The sequence below is a fragment of the Cyprinus carpio genome, chromosome A9, assembly GCF_018340385.1.
Source record: "Cyprinus carpio isolate SPL01 chromosome A9, ASM1834038v1, whole genome shotgun sequence".
NCBI classification, from domain to species: domain Eukaryota; kingdom Metazoa; phylum Chordata; class Actinopteri; order Cypriniformes; family Cyprinidae; genus Cyprinus; species Cyprinus carpio.
Window position 1 is genome coordinate 16,972,290 of NC_056580.1, and position 22,071 is coordinate 16,994,360.

General features: G+C 37.4%; 3 protein-coding genes across 14 annotated transcripts; 2 read left to right on the forward strand and 1 right to left on the reverse strand.

Moving 5' to 3' along the window:
* The first annotated feature begins 85 nt into the window (after positions 1-85).
* Positions 86-8,966, forward strand: LOC109107201 (nucleolar protein dao-5-like). Of its 6 annotated transcripts, XM_042763809.1 has the most exons (22): positions 86-451; positions 545-649; positions 1,786-1,919; positions 1,991-2,031; positions 2,181-2,224; positions 2,403-2,425; positions 2,532-2,590; positions 2,815-2,900; positions 3,093-3,121; positions 3,259-3,290; positions 3,421-3,497; positions 3,939-3,961; positions 4,057-4,112; positions 4,246-4,331; positions 4,736-4,764; positions 4,893-4,924; positions 5,011-5,042; positions 5,484-5,574; positions 6,887-7,093; positions 7,235-7,432; positions 8,586-8,657; positions 8,872-8,966. In XM_042763809.1, the coding sequence occupies exons 1-22, from the start codon at positions 326-328 to the stop codon at positions 8,946-8,948; spliced, it is 1,659 nt and encodes a 552-aa protein (XP_042619743.1). In that variant the 5' UTR covers positions 86-325; the 3' UTR covers positions 8,949-8,966. The 6 variants fall into 6 exon arrangements, with proteins under 6 accessions (XP_042619743.1, XP_018976020.2, XP_018976021.2 ...); XM_019120475.2 differs by having other exon boundaries at positions 5,014-5,042; positions 6,887-7,432; XM_019120476.2 differs by having other exon boundaries at positions 4,739-4,764; positions 5,014-5,042; positions 6,887-7,432.
* A 998-nt stretch (positions 8,967-9,964) lies between these two features.
* Positions 9,965-13,074, reverse strand: LOC109107199 (SPRY domain-containing protein 7-like). The gene is made up of 5 exons (XM_042763811.1): positions 12,689-13,074; positions 12,178-12,294; positions 11,772-11,938; positions 11,555-11,657; positions 9,965-11,196 (listed from the first exon to the last, which is right to left on the reverse strand). Exons 1-5 carry the CDS (start codon positions 12,969-12,971, stop codon positions 11,099-11,101), a joined length of 768 nt encoding a protein of 255 aa, XP_042619745.1. The 5' UTR covers positions 12,972-13,074; the 3' UTR covers positions 9,965-11,098.
* On the forward strand, positions 12,206-21,668 carry LOC109107198 (tripartite motif-containing 13-like). 7 transcript variants are annotated; one of them, XR_006160828.1, is made up of 4 exons: positions 12,206-12,343; positions 14,939-16,180; positions 20,170-20,454; positions 21,052-21,668. XR_006160828.1 is itself a non-coding variant. In XM_019120467.2 (2 exons), exons 1-2 carry the CDS (start codon positions 14,630-14,632, stop codon positions 16,157-16,159), a joined length of 1,281 nt encoding a protein of 426 aa, XP_018976012.1. In that variant the 5' UTR covers positions 14,029-14,629; the 3' UTR covers positions 16,160-16,906. The 7 variants fall into 7 exon arrangements, 1 of the variants encoding a protein (XP_018976012.1); XR_006160826.1 differs by lacking the exon at positions 12,206-12,343 and adding an exon at positions 14,029-14,689 and having other exon boundaries at positions 14,939-16,223; XR_006160830.1 differs by lacking the exon at positions 12,206-12,343 and adding an exon at positions 14,030-14,837.
* Positions 21,669-22,071: the final 403 nt, after the last annotated feature.

Genomic DNA, 22,071 nt, shown 5'->3' on the forward strand with positions numbered 1-22,071 from the left:
GTACCTGTTACTTTTCTCAGCGCCGGTCAGGATGGACCAATCACAGTCGTTTGTGATTACCCGATAATGCTTTGGCTTTTATAAAAATGTATTTAGTTTGACGTTTGGTTGAGTTGAAAGATCTATTTGATTGAATGTACTGCCTGTGACAATCGAGATATCTGTCTGGAGTTCCGAGTAGTTAACAAGAGTGTTTTATGAATGCAAGATGATCAACATGACCCGCCTTCTACTCAATAAAAAGAAAACGAAACTTAATGCCACTGAGAGAAACACTGCAGTGAAAACGTGAATCGCCTTTGAGTGTCATCAAGCAGAGTTCAACATGGGTACGGAGCAATTTCATTCTCAGAATAAAGTTAGTTGTGTACTTTGCGAGAAATCAGACGAAACTCAGATTACCGGGCCTCTTTCATCCAAAGAGGGCACCTCCGCACACGAGAACTGTTTGGTAAGCGTGTTTTCATATTGCACCCACTACGGGAATGTACTGTAGTATCATTAGTCTTGTGTAATATAAACATGTAATGCGTTTTATCCTCAGTTGTATGCATCAGGGATCTACTGCAAGACTTCACCCACCTATGACGACCTGTTTGGATTTGCTGTGGAAGATGTAAAAGAAGAGCAGCGGAGAGGAAAAAGACTAGTGAATATCATTGCTAAAGCATATGCACTACACACATTAACTGTCTCTGAAACGTTATAATTCATTTTAACTGGTTACTTTTTTTTCTCAAAACATGCGTAATACTTTACATAACACAGTGTTTCATACACAATATTTTAATGATGAACTACAATAAAGTGTCACGTAGCCTCAGTGTAAAATAATTGAAATATTAGGGGCATGTAATGTGTTATATTCTGAAAGTATACATTCTGTACAGGACATGTACAGTTGCAATCATAATTATTCAACCTCCTTGACCTGCAAGACTTTTTGCTGCCAAGAACAACATTTTATGAAAACAATTCAACAAAGGCATCAGTAAACTATTATAGAAAGTTTATTGATACACACTTGAGTGATTCTGAGGCAAGATGTCGCAACGTGAAGTTCACATTTGTCTAGTGTCTGTCTGTTGTTTCCTTTCATCAGGTCATCTTCCAAGTCTTTGGTGTAGTAAATTGAGGGTTTTTCTCATTTGCTTTAATCAAATCTTTTATTTGTCTTGGTGGTATTGTGCTTTTCTGGTACAATGCATTTTAAACTTATGAATAAGCGGTGTCTCTAGGAACTTGTCTCTAGTATTTTGAAAATCTTCTTGTAGCCATAGACTTCCTAACGTGATAAAATAATTTATTCTCAATGGCTTTTGTGAGAGCACTTTTGACTTGGCCATCTTTGCTACTCAACTTCGGCACATCATGCATGGGCTAAATGTATGTATGTGTAACAACTCAAGCTAATTCAGCTTTGTTATAAAGTTTCCAAAGCTTAATTGTGTTTTACCAAATTTCGTACCATACCATATGGTACAAAAACAGCAGTGTTGCATAGGCTTTGCAAAATTACGACAGCTATATTACAAAAAAATCCTTTAACTCAAAAACATTGCATTATATATTGTCATTATCACTTTTAATTTGTATTATTTTTGTAAATTATTACAGTCTCCAGGGGGTTGAATAATTTTGATTGCAAAGGTAATTTGTATTGAGTACAGCATTATACTTTAACATGAATAATTCTGTACATTAAATGTAAACTGTGACCAAACGGTCATCATATTCTAGTGTTGTTTCTCTGTGGATGCATAACTGCTGTGTGTTTATTTATAGCTTTGCCACCACTGTAAAAAAAACGGTGCTACAGCGGGATGTGATTTGAAGCGTTGTAAGCGCTCGTACCATTTTCCCTGCGCCATGGAGGCCCGTGCCACAGTCGATGAAGACATTGATAAAGGCCGTTTTAAGTAAGATGAGAGCATCTATCAATTTATGTTTTAGATGTAGTAAAATTAACCTAATGAATGTTTCCTATTAGACTGTTCTGTGAATTACATGATCCAAAATCCAAAAAAACAAGTAAGTGTTTCTATTTTAAATTCAGGAATTCTATGGTTAAGTTTTTTTTTTTTTTTTTGCATCAGTGATATCAAATTAAATTTGTAAGCAGCTATTAACAAAATGTGAAATGTCAATGTGAGAATTATATTCAAATTTTTGTTTACAAGGATCGCCAGACAGTCGAAGGTCTGAACTGAAAAGGCCTGACAGGGTCAGCATGCACACACACACACTTACATACATTGACTTTTATCAAACCACATTACTGTTCATCTTAAAACATCACCACACAATTCTGAAATAAAGACATATAAATATCACATTAAATTTGATTGCAATGTGAAATTTTGAATGTTAATTCCTCTTTCCTTTTCTTCACTGAATAATAGAGAGATTCTCATTCATCTACAGGGTAAGTGTGCAGTGTTTTAATCAGAACTGGATTAATCACAGAACATTGTCACATTAATAATTACAGTGTGATTATATCAGCTGATCTCGTGTTTGCTCTTTTTCAGGTCGTCAGAAGTCAGTGTGTCCAAAAGGAAGAGGAATTCACCTATTGTCATAGATTCTGGTAATTGTTCATACAATGTATTATAGCTTTATAATATTACACAGAACTGCAGTAATACTCAATAACCAAGTTAAGAACAAAAAGTAGAGTGTTTATTCAGAGATCTCTACATCTGTTTATTTGTCACCTTGAGAATAATAGCTAGTTTTAGACATGTTGATGACAGATATTGCAATGTAAATGTAAAACATTAATAACATTGGACTATTATAATTTTATCATAGATGATGACATTGAAGACACCTTGAACCCCATTTATGCTCCATTAGAGGAATATATAGAGGACCGTAAATCTCCAAATCAGTATAATGTGAGTTTTCATGATATAATCTTTCTATTTAATCTGCGTCTTGTTGCATCATATGAATATGTCTCATTACACATCATCTTGTAACCATTAAATTCAGACAGCAAATTCGCAATTCTCATTTCTAGCAGAGACATGGCTCTTTTAAAGTTTTTAGTAATATTGTTGTCATTTTCCTCTTTTTACTTGCAATAGCAGTCAAATCCTGATCCTGAAAGTAAAAGGTATGCTGAACTTTTTTAATCTACACAGTGTATCCAGCATGAAATTTGATTAAGACTATAGTCTTTCATTGTAGTGATAAAGTTCTTGTCTATAAGTTCCTTGAACATATTCCTTGAGATTCTCTGTCTATTTACAGGCCCTGTGCAAGGCCCAGCCCATCAACCGCAGGTAAAAATGAACACTTTGTAAAAGTAAAGTGTCATTTTTATTTCTTACTGTAAAGAAACAGTCACATGATTTTCAGGAGTTCCATCTGTATAGATGGGTGTCTAGTATGAGATGTATTTGTGTTTGTTAGGTTCATTAAAAGAGGGCTCAACGTCTGATCAGAAGCCTTGTGGATCAGCAGGAGGTTCAGGAGAATTGCATAGCAGGGTCAGAACACACACACACACACACACACACACTCTATTCAGCTTTCCTTTTCATAAACACACTTGGTGTTTTCTGAAGTACAGTCGTTATCATCATCGTCAAGAAAATAGACTAAAATTGCTCTGTACTATTATCACTAAATATCAGTTCATAACACATAAATTGAACTTAGTTTAACTTTTAATATCCAATTAATGTAACTTAATTAAAAAAAAAATATTAATAATAAAAATGAATGTGTTATTGGGCCTCATCTCAGAGATGAGGGCTACAGAATTGTATTCACAGATGGTAATTTACTTCTATTATGCTAAGAAACAGGTCATAGATATGATCTTGTGAGAATGCATTTAGAAGACAAAAAGACAAACTGACCTGAAAAATAATACTGGTTAAAAGTACAGATTATTCTAATTTTGTATTTTTTGTCTTTTTTAACAGCGTGTGTATGATTCACCGGTACGGTGAGTAGTCTGTAGAAAACTTTTAAGTGCAGAATATTGTGTAGTTAGTAATCACAGCGTGATTTTGTAATGATCCTGTGTTTGGTTTCTTCTAGATCGGCAGAAGTGGAAACACCCAAAAGGAAAAAAATCAAATACATCATAGACTCAGGTGTTTAATATATATTTAGTTTCATTTCCCTGTTTTTGTAAAAATGAGAAGATGAATTTTAGACATTTCTTGGGCTGCATAAAACAAGTCATTAAAATCAAAACGATTTGAATAAAATGTCTCTCTGTTTTAGATGATGAAAGTCCCACAAGCACCGACCGTGTAGTAGCTCCAGCAGTGTCAGCTACAGAGGAGTCTATGCTTCCAAAACAGCCCAGTGTGAGTCTCATATTACAAGATTGGACTGTTTGATAAGTGTCCATATGTACCAAAGTTTCATATTGAACTTCACTGAAACTGTTCAGTCAATACTGGAAGAGACAATTCACCTAAAAATGAAAGTTCTGTCATCGTTTACTCACCCTTGTGTCGTTCCAGTCTTGTGTGACTGTATTGACTTTCTAAGCAAGATTTGACCCCATTGACTTTTAATATAGACAAAATATCTGAGACTTTCTTTTATTATTTTATTTAGTTCTGCAAAAGAAAGACAGTCATGCAGGTTTAGAAAGACATGAGTCTTTCTGAGTGAGTGAACTAGCCCTTAAAGATCTTAATGAATCTTAAAAACATTTGGCAGTAAAATTGTAGCAATAAAGTGTTTCTCTGTTCACTTTTAATAGCAGTCCACTCCTGTGCCTGAAAAAACAAGGTATGTTTAGGATTTTGAAAAACAAAACAAATACAAGAATACCACAGTTTACCATGGTATTTTGGAAAAAAACTTATTATAGTAAAGTTATGTAAGGAAACTTCCCTGACTGTTTCCCTTTTTTGCAGGCCGTGTGAAGAACTAAATCCATCAACCACAGGTACAAACGTGTTTGTGTTTTTGAAAACAAATGAACGAGAATTATTATCATTCCTTACTGTGAAGAAACAATTTCATTATTTTCAGAAGCTGATGATGATGACACAGACATTGAAACAGTGAGTCTATCTGTACAGAACACATGTATTTACTGATATTTTCATGTCACTTGACAAAGATATTGTTTACCACATACATATCAGTCTGATACATGTCAAGAAAGATCCAAGGGCTTGAGGACAAATAAATGAATGAAACAATCTCCCCCATATCTTTTTGGAAAACTTTTCCATAGCTTGGAATTTTACAAACTGTCAAGCCAGCAACATTGAGCACATATGAACATATTAACCAGGCCTCCTGGGCAAAAATGCCACCAAATGTGACAAAAATGTAATATTTTGAATATCTTTCCCCATAATGAGTTTTAAATAAAACACTCAGAACAGTAACTTCAAAACTTTAAAAATACATCCAAAACCATTTAAATATAGTACAATCATCAAGTTCTATTTATAACTTGCCTGCAGCCAGAAGTCTAATTACTCTCTCTTTCTCAGTATGATTCTCAGAGTTTGTTACAACCAGAAAAGTACCGTATCACTGTTCCATGTAGAGTTATTATGGACTCTGGATCCTTAGCAGAATCAGGTGCGTTCATTTCTCTTTTGTCTCGCTGCTGTCATTTCAAAGAGGCGTAAATCTGTGGACATAGACAGGGCCGTCACAAGTGGGGTGTGAGGCCCTCTAGAATGGGGGGTTACTATAGTAACAAACACAACTTTCACACGCATCGAATGGACCGATAAATCAAGAGTAAACCTTATCATTCAGCTGAACGCTGAACATCCATTTGAGACACAGCCTGAATGAGCCTGGATGTCTAACGTCTTTTCTTGAACTTCTCAGGTAACATTTGTGGTTTGACCCATTCAGAGGCTGCCAACATTAGAATTGAAAAAGCTCCCTATGAACTTGACAGTGCTTGCTCGTTGACAAGAATGTGTAAGAATCAGTCACATGCTCATTTTTTTTTTTTTTTTATTTATTTATTTATTCATAACTGTAACTGTCACCCTTTATGTCTGTAAGTTTTGCAAATATTTAACCAATGAAAAGTATTCCTTGCAACTAAAACAAACTCAATCTTGAATGAAGTTCCGCACACACTCTGGACCGCCTCCCTCTGCTCGTTTGCAATGCAAGGGTAAATGGTTGTTTGAATATGTACAGTGTTTTTTCTTTATTCAGTGAACTTTATAATTATTTGGTTATAACGTCTTTTAACATTTGTCGTCAGTCATAGTATATCAAGTATAGTCTTTAAAAACTTGAGATTTTGGTCAATTTTGTTCAAGTTTGGTCAATTTTGGTCAAGTGGCAGAAAAAAATGAGCAGCCACCTAGCAACAATAACTTTATAACCTGTAAGTTTAAAAAAACATAATTTAAAAAAAAAAACATAATGTGATGCACTGACTGCGTCAGATGCTGCCAGAGACGGACAAGACACATAGATGTCCGACATTCGCTGGTTAGAAACCTGGTAAGTCCACTTGATTTTGGTGAAATGTTAACAAAACAATGACACATGCAAATGTCTGACCATATATACAGCCACAGTATCAGCTTTGACAGCACAGTGTTCAATCATGTAAAAAATACAGTGTTTTTTCCCATTTCTTGAGAAGTATCAGATTTGAACAAGGTTACAAAGTTCTACTTCATAACCTATTTACCAAGCAGAATAATACAGCATCACGATACACATTGACTCACTATTAGCTGTGACTTTTAGCTAGCCTATTATAGTCTTTTGAAGGGCAAAAACATGAACTTTTAAACTATTGGCTTTATTCACTTTATTTTGGTGCGAGTCCCTGCAGAGGTCCCACACTTGGCACAGGCCTTGCGATGGCTCTGGACAGAGATTTATTTAAACACACTCTCTCTTTCTGTTTCAGAGTACAGTCTAGAAGCTTCTTCACCTGCCGGTGCAGCCCCAGCAGCTATGTGCACCTCACCTGGGTCTGTCGCTGCCCCTGAACTAGAGGAAACACCATCCACAAGCAGAACCTCTCCACCACCCAGAGCTCAAACCACTGACCCAGTCTCACCAGGTACCACTGACCCTACACCTAACCAGGACCAAGCTAGTGATGGTCCCACAGGTCAGCACGTGTCACCCTCGCATTCAAGCCCCACTGTCGACGTTCCAGCAGTGTCAACATCTGCAGTACAAACACACTCACTCTTAATACAAGCATCTCACTTAAAATCTGAGCAGCTACCAGAACCTTCTCCTCTGGCAGGAGTTTCTTCATCACCAGGTCGTCCCGCTTCAGCAGAAGCTTCTGATGAGGGTACCAAAGTGAAATCCAAGTCCAGTGCTGCCATATTCTGGACCAGATGTAATGAGGCTGGGTGGACTAAAGAAGTCTTCTCAAAACTCGTGTCTCAGCTGAGCAGCCTAGGAGAAAGAGTGCAGTCACAGGAAGCTAGCCACCAAGGTGAGAACAGCCTTGATTCAGACCAATTTTGTGGAATTTTTCAGGTTCAATACAAGTTAAAGGTGAAATATTATATTTCTGTGCTACTAGTTTCACAACCTTTGCAAAGGCCTCTTACACCCTTACAGCCTTTACCCTGTTGTCTGTCTCTGTGTATTTTGGCAAGTCTGGTAACAAACCAAATCTGAATTTCTTTACCTGTGAAATGTGTCAGCGATGGTCCCACACACTGGCTATAAAGCCTCTCTCTGTCTGCTAAAGTAGCCACAGTCCAAACTCTTGCTATAGGTTGAACTGGAAAGACATTGACGGATTTGAGCGGACCACACTAAATGTTTTTTGGTGCCTGGGAGGGTCAGTGTTTACGCTTTTTGGGGAGATAAACCCATGAATGCAATACTTGCAATAGTCAATGAATGATAATATGGGTTGAGAAAAGATATTTTAACCAAAAAATCGTATAAACTTCACCTTTATGCTAAATCGTCAACATTTGTGGCATGATCTTGCTATCAAAAACAATCATTTTTGACTTTTGACTAAAAAAAATCTGGGTAACAGTAAATAACTTAAAATGGAAGTGATGAAGTCCAGTCCATGGAAGTTAAAATACTGTTTCTTTAGTATAGCAACAGAACGTAATATGAGTGTTTACATGATTTTAATGTGGGGAAAAAAGTCGTTATACACAATTTTACAACTTTGTTGTTGCCATGTAACGCTTAAAACCTGAAAATAACCATACGATTGATGAGAACAACTTAACAGCTCAAATAATACACATTTGATCAGAATGAATAATGTAAATGAATGTCATGAGATTAATGCATTTAAATTAAGAGATCCACATTTTTGCTTTTAAATTCTCCAAAAATCTGCCACATTAACTTTCATTACAGGTTTCTCATCCTAACCGATATTTTCAATAAAAAGAGGAACAGGTCATTTTATTTTATTTTTGTCTGTGTGTGTGCGTGTGTGTGTGTATCTGTTGATCACTAATCTCTAATCATTGTGCTGTTATATTGTCACAAACACTATCAACTGAGCTGAACTTGCACTGAACCTGAAATATCCCGGTTATGTTCTATAACCCTCAATAAAATGCTGGGTTTTTGTTTATACAACTAAAAGGCTATGAAATATTCCACAGACTATGATGTTGCTCTCAAAGTATTGATGGCATCTGGACAGCTGCCTTGCATTTTTACTCAGCTGGAACAAGGTACAGCATTTCATTTGTAGCCACCTACATCTAAAGTGTTACATGATTTCAACCCTTTAACAGCAAGTTTTGAATTTATATACTTATCATTTGATTAGATGAATGAGTAAATGTATTTGTGCCTTGTAATGAATCGCATATTAGAAAGGAAAATTATTATGGAGACTTAAATGGCACTGTTTCATGAGAATGACTTTGTTCTTTGTGTTTCCAGAACTGGAGAAACAGGAAAGGGACTTGCAGAGGAAAAAAGCAGCACTAAGGGATGCCAAAGCTGTACTAGGTGTTTAATATAACAGTCTATCAGAATTAAGATGTTTTATCAGTTTTTTTATTATTATTTTTTAATCCAGAACATTTCTGCAAGTTTGCATACATCAGAGTTTTTTTTTTTTTTTTTTTTTTTTTTAAGTGGAGGTTTACATCAGTGACAAAAATCTCATGAATTATATCTACATATATAGTGTGCCTTAAAGAGTAAAAACACTTCATTCCCAGTATGGACACTAGGTGGCAGCTTTAAGAGGCTCACCAAAACATTTCCGTCACTTTTCATTATAGATTCACAGCTGCTTCTTTCAGAACTATCAGTTGTCATTGTCCTTTCAACTGTACTTTGGCAATGTAGTCCAAACTTTGTCGAAACAGTTTTCAATAAAGTCAAAAACATACCAATTCTTTAATAAAACCCACGCAAGTAGACCAGTTAATGTACATTCAGATATAAACATGAAAATATATTAGACTTTTTATATGTATTTTTTACTATTATCTCTATTAGATAATGAATATGATGGAATATTACTTATTCATGAAAAGTTGTTATAAAAGGGTCCCTTTACCTTTTATTATTTTTATTTTTATTTTGGAACCACCAAAGCAGTGAAGACTTGAGAATAGTAGGATGTAAGATCTTAAAATGAGCCTTTTTTTTAAAGGCTTTTTCAAAATGTGCGCTGAACCCCCTCCTGTCTGTCATTACTAATGTCTAGACCTGCTGAGAAATCAAGACAATAGGAACAATAAGAGAGTCTGCATTGGGGGGTTTACAAAGAATTACTCACCCATCCCTGTTACGCATTATATTACTGACTGATGCTGAATGGTTCTGTGGCAGATATGAGTAGAAGATATCAAAATTATACATATATTATTAATAAATCTAATTAATATTAAGATTAATTATCAATCTTTACAATTTTAACTAAATCTAACACTTTTTTTGTAGAGACGCTTGTGCATTGTCAATAAAATTTATTTGGTCATAAGTCATCATTTCACAATATAACACAGGTCTTTGACACGGAGACGGAATACTTAGGTTTATTAAATACAGCACTTGTGGAATGTACCATAAGACACAGTGTACAGAGAAAATTCAAGCTTTCTTGGGGACTGAAAAACAGATTTGACAGAGTCTTACAGCACAACTTTTTCAGAGCACCTTTTCTGAAAAGAACATTGCCTTTGAGTAGCTGCATGGCCATGCTGCTAAAAATAAGAATTGGTGGTGCATTTTATTGTGTGAATAAAATTAATGTACAGAAAATAATCAAAAAAAAATTCTGACATTCTATACCCACTGTATGAATGGTTTTAGTGTTAAGAGTACATAACATTTCTGCAGTGACAAGTAAAATTAGGTTAATAGTTGTAATTAATGGAACTGTGCAAAAGTGAATTATTTCAGGTCACCGAAGCAAAACACATCAGAAGAAAACAAATGTCTTGATGAACTTTTACCTTCATCCTAACATTTGAAGAGATTGGTAAGATGTAAGTTAGGGCAGCAAAAATGATCATGTTAAATAGATTCATGCATGTCTGAAATCTGTTCAGCCAAAGTCACTTATTTATGTGCAACAGAGATCACAGTGGTAAGATGTTAAAATACACTGTGGAAAATACTGTAAACTGCTATTTACTGTTAGCAATTTATCAATATGGCTAGTTCAGATGAAAGGCAAATGAAAGTAACAGACAAGAGAGGTTTGGTTTGATTTTCAATCACATGTTACTAGTGCAAATACAATTGTTTCATTCAAGAAACCCGATATTTATGTAGATATATCAATGATAAATCAACAATTTCTACATAAATCTAATAAACACAAAGCTGATCAGCTGCTGATCATTGTACACTGTTATTAAATAAAAGGATACGCTCAGTTTATCAATATCACCCACTACAGAAAGTAAATATCAGTAAGTGTCTTCAGTGCTTATGTAAAGTGTTTTCTGGGTTGTAGATTCTGTCAAACTCACACACACACACACACACAGACAGGCAGAAATAAAGCCTGATTGGTCTTCCAAATAGACAAGAGCAGCAGAAGTAACAGCAAAGGCAGAAGCAACATTGAAAGAAATCATAACCACGTGCTGCCACACACACAATTCAGCTCGACACTGTGTGTGTGTCTGCACACACAGCTGACAATTCAAAAGATCTGCTGCTCAAACAGAATCTTTTCAAAGCCTTCAGGTGGAGTATGGTAGAAATCACTGAACTGGCAGTCTATGATGGCACTGTCATCCACTGAGAGGAGAGATTACAAACATCAATGAATGGCATAAACTTTGTCGTTTCATGACATTGTCTTTACAATATATAGGTAATATATCATGAAAAATCTATTTTTCTCAGTCCTTTTTTTAAAACTTGTATTGAAACATTGTTAAAGATACAGCAAATTAAATTATTGCTTTATGGTATGTTCCATTCTACATAAGAACAATCTGCATTCTTAAATGTTCTTTTCACCTTTTTTTGAACTTCAAAAATGAAAAATCGGTCATCATTTGCTCAGTCTCATGCTGTTACAAACCTCTATTTATTCTGCAGAACATGAGATTATAGAATTAAGAATTATATCTAATATTACTGAAATACTCACCATAAACTATTGGGAACACAGTCCCTCGAATACCTGAGGCTGGGCACTGCATGTTCTTTCCATTCAAGTACAAGCTCAGTTCCACATGATCATAGGTCACCCCTTAAAACAAGAGACACACATTTACGAACAGAAGCGGTATGTCTTTTACAGTATGTTCTTGCTGTATTCCACAATTTAGCTATCGATGGCTCACAACCCAAAAGTAAACACGTACCACTATATCCCCCTCCTGAGGAAGGCTGTTGGCAGGTAATCGATTCTTCTCCTCATTGTTGTGGTAGATGGAGCCATCGTGTCTAAGCACCAAACTGTGACTGTCTTGACCCAGCGGCACCTGGTTCAAATTCACCTTCTGAGTGGCCACACCGATCCCCCAAACACCTGCACCACAAACACAGCAGCACACCTTCAGGAGACAGCGGTACCCATCCCTCTGAAGACCATTCCACAGATTCAGGAGGTAAAGGAAATGTGATTGCAGTAACATGGCAAGTGAATTTTTTTTTACAAATCTATGATTATGCGATTAACCCATTTAATCATTAAAACCTACAATAGGACACTATCAGTAGAAAAGTCTGACCCTGCTGTGTAGTAACAGCTATCACGGAGGCACTCACCCGTGGACTGGATCTTGAACTCAAAATAGCTCTTGTTCTGGTGTAGAGGGGCGTTGGCAAGACAGGCTCCAGTTCCACAGATCCGCCTCCCACTTTTCACTATGACCACATCCGTCCCTGGGAAAAAAGGCCAAGCAAACTCTCATGACACAGCACTGAAATACAGGTATGCATTTCATAATGTTTTCAGAGATAACTGCAGAAAAACAAGGCTGAAATTAAACCCTTTCTGGATTCACTCAATTATAAAAGAGATTAAACAGATGTTGGATCTCTCAGTTGTATACTAGCAACTAGCATGTGATCCAGAGTAGAGAGGACTAATTTATCTGATTATTTAGACACTGTTAGGAACGAATGCACATTGTTGATTTAAAAACAGTGATGGTTAAGATATTTATTAGTCGGTTTGTGTCATAGCCATCATCTGCTAGCTTGACACATCTCATCGCTTTAAAATTTAAACTGGTGACTTGTAGTGACCCCTCTGAACAGTGGAAATGACTCTTACCCATGTGATGCGTGTCTAGCTGCACGGTGGGCATTTCTTTGAGGGGAGCATGACCCGGTCCGCCATCCCCGCAGCAGCCCAAACAACACGTAAACATTGCAGCCATTCTAGCGCAGATATCGCCGGAAGTGCAGTTACACGCGTCAAACTGAAGAGCGCACAACGCTTCCAGGAGAGAATGGATCCCCGTGGAAAAAAATCGTTGTTGACTGGTGCTGTTTTGAGACACACACAGTTCCGCCTCAAGGGGGCGCTTACCGGCTCGGACAGTGCAATTCTGCATTGGGCCGCATTCAGAACTGTTTTTATATTTAGAACCTTTTTACACTTTTTACATAATTTCGTATCTGTGAGTCTTAGCTGATTTTCGAATGGAAATCCGCCTGCAATCTCTATAAAAGTTTTTTTTTTTTTTTTTTTTTTTTTTTTTACAAATCCATTAATCACAAACGATTGCAAATAGTCCGTGACGCTCTATCAGAGATCTGGATAAATATTTACATCCGTATAATCACTCTGAGAAACTTTAATAGAAATTGAATTTAAAATACACCGTGACGAGGCAGACTGGAGGAGTTTTCTTTTATTTTGGTCGCTTTTAAGTGCCACACGATTCAGCCCACAAAGAGTTAAAGAATATAATTGTTCGTACATTATTTTTTTATGACGGGTAAATATCACGTGCATAACGCAAGGTGTTTAAAGTTTACAGTTCAGCCAATCAGTTTTTTTTTTTTTTATTAAACATACCATATATCGTAGTGTTGAATTGGACTGGGATACAGTTTTATGTTTTTAAATGTATGTGTCCCCTTTGTAAATTTTGGTTTGTGTTATTATCGAATTAACATGCAATGAATAAATAACTATCATAAAGAGCGCTTATCCGGTTCGTGGGCCCTCTCGTGGTCAATTACGTCACTGCAGGCGCTTTCATCCCTGATTCGACCAATGAGCGCGGTGCCTCGGAAGCTCTTCTCTTCCTGATGGCATGGAAACAGGGGAAGAAAAATCGAGGTCAAAATATTTTGACACGTGACTCGGTAGCGATTGGTTATCGATGCGTCAAGACCCGGACACATGGCACGGGCATATGCGACCAAAGTGGCGTGATGAAGGATCATGTTTACGGCAGAGAACAACGACGTGCTTTTTGGTTCTGTGTCTGTAACCCATGACTAGTTGTAAACGAAAATCACGTCGTTACTGTAGCTCACTGAATACATGAATTAGGTGTTTATGTGGGTAGATGATGGGTAACGCCAGTACTGACGTAATCTGCAGAGAAACGCTGATCTAGGAGAGAGTGAGTGCTCCCCCGCAACAACCTCATCCAAGAATGAAGGGACCCTCTGCATTTATTTCTCACCGCACAAAACGTGTATTCACGCGCTCGAGTCTGCAAATACACTTCGCTGCGCGGATATTACGCTGAATGTGGCGTTGAAATGTTTGTCTTTAGATGCAATATTCATTAGCTGTTTGTGCGCATTATTTTTTAACTGCCCGGCCATACTGACTTGACCTGAACTAGTTAAAATTTCCCAATTGGAAAGGGCGAAGTCTGCACAGCAACAAGAATCACGATTGCGTTGCGCACTGCCTTAGCATCTAGTGCGCTTCTGGTCCAATTGCTGATGCTTTCCGCCTGCAAAATCTGCCACAACCGTAGTAATACCCTGACAACCGGACCCGGGCAAACGAGAAACATTTTTGACAACTCGACGGCGGGGAATCTTTTTTTTTTTCTAAATCAATACCTTTGAGTTTGTTGGACAGGTCCTCGGATATTCCTGCACGAAAGTTCTCACGCGGCAATTAAAAATGAAGTACTGGTGCACTCAGGAGTCTTCATCATCAGGCAATCTAACCGAATATATTTGGTTAACCTGTTTCTTCCACAGAATCGCTTGATATGCACTGAAAAATATCGTCTGCTCGATGCAGGAAAAAAAAAGCTTGCAGGCTAAGCTTCACATGGATGCAGTGTCTCATTCTCAGGCAATTTGGTTCTATAATTTATTCACTGTAGACTAGTAATGCATTTTCTCAAAAACCCAACAAATAGACTACTTGGTTTATTGCGCGTAATGTAGATGATGTCTAAAATGGCACTGGACAGCACTGACTGCTCTGGACTTCACAATCGGTGCGAGATGCACGAGAAAGACGCTTGCTAAGATGATGAAAGTTGTATTAATGTGTCATGCCCCCGACAAGCTTTCACACTGATGTCTTTTTCCACTTTAGGATACAATGGAGCTCTTGGAGGAGGATCTCACATGCCCAATATGCTGCTGTCTTTTCGAGGACCCGAGAGTTCTGCCGTGCTCTCACAGCTTCTGCAAGAAGTGTCTCGAGGGCATCCTAGACGGTAACCGGGGCCCTGCATGGAGACCACCGTTCAAATGTCCGACCTGTCGAAAGGAGACCGTGCACAACGGCATCGCGAGCTTGCAAGTCAATTACTCCCTACGTGGCATCGTGGAGAAGTACAACAGGATTCGAGTGATGCCGAGGATGTCCCTCTGCCGAGTTCACAGCGGACAACCGCTCAACATCTTCTGCGCCACGGATCTGAAGCTCATCTGTGGTTTCTGCGCCACGACAGGTGATCATAAAGGACACAAGTTTTGCGCACTGGAGGAGGCGTATGAACGCGAGAAGCTCGCGTTTGAGGAGTTGTTTCAAGTCGTGGAGAGCTGGAGGGTAGCGGAGGTGCATTCGTGCCTGGAATCGTTAGAGGGAGCGAAGAGGAAATCGTTGGAGAGGGTGTCGCGGGACGCAGATCGAGTCTCTGAGTACTTTGACAAACTTTTGCGCACGCTGGAGCACAAACGGAGCGAGATCCTGTCGGACTTCGAGACTCTGAAGCTCGCGGTCATGCAGACCTTTGACCCCGAGATCAACCAGCTCCGTTCTGCGCTCGAGGAGCAGCGGCGCGCGCTCAGCATCGCCGAATCCTTCCGTTCGCTCTCCGACCCGCTCACTTTCCTCCAGCAGATGCAGGACTTCAGAGAAAAGCTGCGCGTCATTCGGGGAACGCCGCTGCCGTCGCGGACTGACGTGGATGTGGGTTTGCTTGGCCTGCAGAGCTTCGATGTGAAGGAATGGGACCGGGTGCGTCTTGGAGAGGTGGACAAGCTGTGCGCCCCCTACGAGAGCAGCACCTACCTGGCTTCGCTGCCCCCTGCTGCCGCTCCGCGCTTCTCCCGCGTGCTGTGGAGAGTTGTTCTGGTTGTATGTGCGTGCCTCCCCGCGCTGAACTTTCTCCCGTCGGACTGTCTCGCTCTGAGCTTCCAGGATAAGGTGGTCGCACTCAGTGGCTTTTCTCTGCCCGGTCCTGGAGAGATTGTGCACTGGTTTGGGTTCTGCTGGAAAGAAGCGGAAGCGATCTGCACGCTACTAACCGAGCTGTGTCAGAACTGTATCTTGGACCTGATAAACACAACATCAGATTTCATCAGCTGATTTTATAACTTCATTCATTAGGTACTTTTTTTTAAATGTACTACAGTGTGCCAACCTAGAAAAGGTATAGCATTGAGGAAATTTAGTTTGTCTCTGTCTGTTTTTGAATGTGTAACAAGAATGGCTGATTTATACAGTCAGCATGTGTGTGCTATTAAATTGCACGGATTTTGTCTGTTGGTTTTAAATGGAAAAACAAGTGTGGATGAATCGTGGTTTACTAATGGGATAACCTTTTGGATATCTCCAAAAGTTCATCTTGAATACAAGTTTTCACTTTTTAATATGTTATGCTTATCGCAGTTTTGGAAGCACCAGTGTTGGAAGTTAACTAAAAGGGGACACTTATTCCGATTGTGCATTGATATCTTTTATCTGCTCTGTGCAAGTTATCAGGAGACTCAAGGTTAAACGTTACGTAACTGAATGTCAGTCTCGCACCAGGACAGAAAATTTACTTATTCAGTATTATTTATTTCAGTATTACTCAGAATGAACTTGCTTGCATACTGCTAAGTGTTTGTGTTGTTGTTTAATACATGTCATTGCGATAATATAGCTTAAATGGCATTAAGAGAAAGTTCTGAAATTATTAGTGCCGAAACAAAACTTTATCTGAGCATCGATTAATGGAATAGATTCGTGTTTTGGGGGGTAATTCTTTTATATACGCTTTCATATTTTTATACAAAAAAAAAAAAAAACCTTAGTCAACAATGTCTTGGTAATGTTTACAATTTCACCCAAGAGAGACATGAGATGTGCACCATTAAACACAAAGTTAGGACTGTTTAGAGAAACAGTGACGGTATCCCCGTTTTTGCCCCACTGTTTAAACAGGAATCCTAAGAGATTCTCGGACGACTCTGCTCTGACATGACGTCACCACCGGAGCCCTGCGCACGTCACCGAACATATATTTAGCCGACTGTTGCCAGGCGAACTGGGGGATGAAAAGTGAAATTACCTATTTTAACCTACTTTACTATATAAAACCTCACATAACTTCGAGTAAATTTAATAACAAATTTATTAATTAATATATATTTTTTTTCTGAAGCCTGCAGAACACATTGCCGACAAATAGAATGCTCATTCTGAAATGGCGCATTGTGTTATGTAATTCCAATTCTTCGATTTTCTCTTTTTAAACAAATGTAACATTGTGTCTTTAAATAACGACACTATCTTCACTCTATCACACATATCTTACACCAGTATACCTTACTATTATTTTAAGAAAAAAAGGCAGTCACGTCAACACACATGAAAGGCTATTTATTTTTGCTGTAAACGTTTTGTCTTTGCGTTTAATGCTTCTAATGACTAATGATTGAATTGCTTTAATAATTGGTTTTGTCAATACTCGTCTCTTGAAGGAAGTGACTACACCGAAAAGTAGCACATTGCATGTTGCCATTTTCTCCCGTTTTTATTTCTAAAGTTGAATAATGCACCAGTAGGGAACAATAAGCCTAGGTTTTAATTGCAAATGTCTCAAAACTCCCAAACAACGTGTGATGGTTGTCGAGAAAGAAAAAAAATTCTCTCTCTCTCTCACACACACACATATAGCCTATTTTATTAAAATTACGTATGTTAACCTTTTACACATACGCTCTGTCCTGCATGTAACATTTAAGGCACTCAGTAAAGAGCCGTAAGGATTCGAGACTTAAATCTCATTTTGTCTATAGAATTAAAAGAAGAGCGTGACGATCAGCAGCTGCATGCAGAGAAAATTTCGAGAGCTGCAATATATGAAGGTGAATTATTTGGACCTACCTAAGTTTCCCCGACATAAACACACTAAATAGACCGCCTTTTTTCCATTTGGAACTTCTGTCCAAACACACGACCATTAGGCCTAACTGCAATCAGCTCAAGTCATGTAAAAATCCGTATATTCACAATTAAATTAAGCGAAACATGTATTGTATTTAAATGTTTGCCTAAGAGTAAATCTAAATTAAATAGCCTACAAATTTTTACATCCATGTAAAATGACACGAGGACTTCTCAAAGCATCAAATAGGCCTACAACAAAATAAATGAGCGCAGAATAAACATTAAGGTTCTGATAAAAACGAAAATGCGCTTAGAAATCACATTCAGTCTTCATCTTAAATTATCTATTTGCTTTAAAAAATAGCTTAAATAAATAAAAATCTCAAGACAATTTTACCTCTTATGAGCGTACTGCACAATGAACCATTTCATCTCGAAAAGTTTTTCCATTAAATTATTAAAATGTGTATGTTTTGACATGACCAAATAATAGATTAAAATCAGCTCTATGAAACTGTGCACGGTTGCTACATTATGTAAGCTGCGCGGACCATCTTTAGATCAAAAGCATCATATGACTTCAACGAAGCGTCAGAAGATTAAATCGACATGTGTCAGAAGTGATCGTGTTACGAGTTAAAGGCAACAACGGTTTTAAGTGCTGGTCAATTAAACAAAAAAAAATAAGACGTCTTTTCATTATTGTCAAGGATACAAAATGTGATAAAAATCTGGCAAACGCAGCATTCAGACATTAAAAGACTGCGTGTAAATGGACTATTTCTGCGTGTAAATGGGTCCCTTATACAACTTACAGTTTTTCTAATTTATTTGACCTTGGTAAAATCATACAAAAATAAATAAAATAATTATAATTTCTCAGAATACAAAGACACGGCAAAAACGAGCCCGAATGGTGGTTATATGTGCTACACATGATTTAGCTAGTCTATTCATAAATAGGTCTTTTTTATTTATTTTCATAAAATGGCAGAAATTAATTCCGTGATAAGCTTTTTGAGCCCTGCATTGCGTTATAGCAGGCTATTATTTTAGGCCGACAGAACTTTGTGTGAAATTTCACAAAAAGAGTATATTATTTAATATAAACACTGTCACGTAAGATTACATACTAAGTGATCTGTACTGTTAACATGAAACATGTAATTTACAACTACCGGGAAATCTGAAAAAAATAACTTACCCAAATCAGAACTTCGCTGCATGATAAGCGTTTTAACACTGATGTTATATAAGACTGATATTATACGCATGCGCTGTTCGGTAACCTCTCTTTTGTCTCTAATATTAATAGGCCGTCAATTTTAACCAGCGGAATAATTCACATATAAATGGCAAAAATAATGTTACTACTGGAAAAAAGTCTATTTTGTGTCAGTTTTGTGGTCTCAGTGTAGTCACCGGAAATGGGGAAAACTTGGGGACGAAAAGACATTAATGCATTTCACGTTATACGGGTTCAACCAGAAATATATATTTTTTTAAATTCTGCAACAGTATTCAAACACAGTAAAGAGGAAAAGCGACCACAAAGACGAGATATCATGACAAAAGTTGCGTTCCCTGTGGAAAGTGTTGAAAGCAAAAGATGAACACCACATACATCGACAAAAGATGCGCTAACGAGGTTCAAATGAGTATGCGACAGGTCAGACCAGTTTTTTTGCTTATTTTTTCCAGTTTTATTTATTTGCATCAACACAAAAAAGCAACAGCACGTTTAGGAGAATAATGATTTCATTTAAAAAAAAAAAATACGATTGAGAAAAAAAAAAGGATACAAGGGTAAATTTATATTTTTACATATTGAAGGAAACAAAACAGTAAAAACCATACTTTTTGTATAAACATTAAAAAAAAAAAATATTAAAAAAGCTACTTAACTTCACAAACAAAAAGTACTGCATCTATTTTACCTTTAATCATTCAGTTCGATGAGACTGAGGGTCCTCCTGACTTCTCTGTTGGTTTGATGATTCAGTACCAGTGAGTCAGACACTACCTGCACCAGCTAGGCCCTGGTAGCTGTGATAAAATGATGACGTGCATGTGCTGCTTGGTGACTTCTTGCTTCAGCAGCACGAGCAATATTGGAGGCATTGGCCAAGGAGTAACTCCAATATTTACGTGCTGCTAAAGCAAGACAACACACATTCACACACCCACAGTCTTTCTCTTCTCTCTCTCTCTCGACTGCGTAGGTCCCAGGAATTGATGCTGCAGCACATCACGGCCTGCATCTCTGTATCACCACAAACCATTCTGTGCTGCTACACCATCACCTAGAGAGGGTCCCTCTCTCTCAATCACGCACTCACACCCTCGGCAACATGACCAAGCACTGCCAGAATCACAGAGCGAGTGACTCCTCTCCTCCCTCTCTCTCTTTCTCTCAGCAGGGCTTGAGGCATTCCAGGGCTTCATCTGAAACACAGAGGAGAGGACGCTTGCGTGAGAACATACACACGGCAGCTGGACGTGATGCTGTCAGTTTGCAGTAAAATACTTCAGTGTCTACTACTGTGTTTGCCTGCAAACCATTTGCATCCTATTAGGGAAAAAAAAAAAAAAAAAAAAACAGTGTTATTTCTACATTTGTGCATAAGACCTGCTAATATACAATTAAGAGTTTAAGATATACATATCAAGTTTATCAATATTTTGTTAATTTAATATTATTGCATGCTTACAATGTACATTTCTAAATATTTTATTGGCATATGATTTAAAAAAAAAAAATATATATATATATACACACAATAGCATAGGCTACATGAAGTAAAATGCATACTTGGTAATTCTTATTATTGCACACTGAATCACAGAATATTTTGCACTTCGGTAAAAAGGCATCTACAAGTCAAAAAACTCATTATTTGGGATGATTATGCATATTTAAAAGATCCATCATTCCCAGTGGGTCATGTACTGTTTTGGCATATTTACTTTTTATTATATTTTGAAACAGGACACAAGAGATGACTAAAAATGAGGCATTACAGGAGTTTTATATAGTAATCAAATTTTAATTTTTACATCATCATCCCCAGTGGTACATTATCCTCCATTCTTATTTTTTACAGGATGGATTTTCTGCAGACAAACCTCTCAGGAACTTTCAAGCATTATAGCAAAACCTGTCCTCTGGCAACTCCATCAAAAATAATGATATTAAAGAAAACAAGAAACTAGCACTATTGCCTTCTAGCCCAGTCTGGATTTAACCTCCAAGATGATGATTCAGCACTGACAACATCCAGCCTCGTAGTCATCTTCAACAGCGAGAACAGACCTGCCACCAGCTTCCCAAAGTGCTGTCCCACAGCTGAAGACATCTCTTATGCCCACACTATGCTAAATAAGAAATCCTTTTTTTCTGAATCAATCATTGTGCTCTGTGCTTCATGTACAGTTATGATAAAAAATGTTAATGTTAATGTTTACCAAGTCAGAGTTGATATGAGACATCATTAACATATAAGGATGTAATAATAAAAAAAAAAACTAAAGTACTGATAGTAATATTAGATATATTTATACAACTGACAATAGAACAACAAACACAGAATCTCAATAACAAAGTATTTTCTTTGACACACCAGCTTCCTAAAGATTTGGAATTTAGTCTCATCTTAAAATAAAATTTAATTGTGTTGAATTATTTTGGAGAACTGTAGCATTAAACAATAATTCAAATACATTTCCATGCCTGTTTTTTAGTAGAAAACAGTGAAGCAGCAGAAAGGTGAGATCTGCAGTGAGTGTACTAAATAATACAGCAATTTACAGCCAACACCACCACTTGTGATGAAACAATTACATCATTTTCTTGAAATGTAACAGTTTGTATTTTTAGTAGTATATTAAAACATATTAATTATAACAAAATATAAGTTTACGACAAGTGTCAAGCATCTTTTTATTATGATCACTAAGGTGCAACATTGACACAAAGGTTATGACCTGACTAACATAACTGTTCATTTGGGTCAATAATGAACATGGATTCACTGCCAAGAAACAAGCCATTGTGATAATGCTTTGACAATATTTATATACTGTTTAGCTCCTGATAAGTCACTGACAGTTAAATATTTTTTTCT

Excerpts from the sequence above, each read along its gene's own strand:
- LOC109107201 (XM_042763807.1), top strand. The coding sequence starts at position 326 with ATGGGTACGGAGCAATTTCATTCTCAGAATAAAGTTAGTTGTGTACTT. Across the intron at positions 2,032-2,180 it reads TCCAAAATCCAAAAAAACAA|GATCGCCAGACAGTCGAAGG; the intron begins GTAAGTGTTTCT and ends TTTGTTTACAAG. Across the intron at positions 2,901-3,092 it reads AATCTCCAAATCAGTATAAT|CAGTCAAATCCTGATCCTGA; the intron begins GTGAGTTTTCAT and ends TACTTGCAATAG.
- LOC109107199 (XM_042763811.1), bottom strand. The coding sequence starts at position 12,971 with ATGCAGAATTGCACTGTCCGAGCCGGTAAGCGCCCCCTTGAGGCGGAA. Across the intron at positions 11,658-11,771 it reads CTCAGGAGGGGGATATAGTG|GGGGTGACCTATGATCATGT; the intron begins GTACGTGTTTAC and ends CTCTTGTTTTAA. Across the intron at positions 11,197-11,554 it reads TGTGTTCCCAATAGTTTATG|TGGATGACAGTGCCATCATA; the intron begins GTGAGTATTTCA and ends CTCTCCTCTCAG.
- LOC109107198 (XM_019120467.2), top strand. The coding sequence starts at position 14,630 with ATGCAGGAAAAAAAAAGCTTGCAGGCTAAGCTTCACATGGATGCAGTG. Across the intron at positions 14,690-14,938 it reads ATGCAGTGTCTCATTCTCAG|GATACAATGGAGCTCTTGGA; the intron begins GCAATTTGGTTC and ends TTTCCACTTTAG.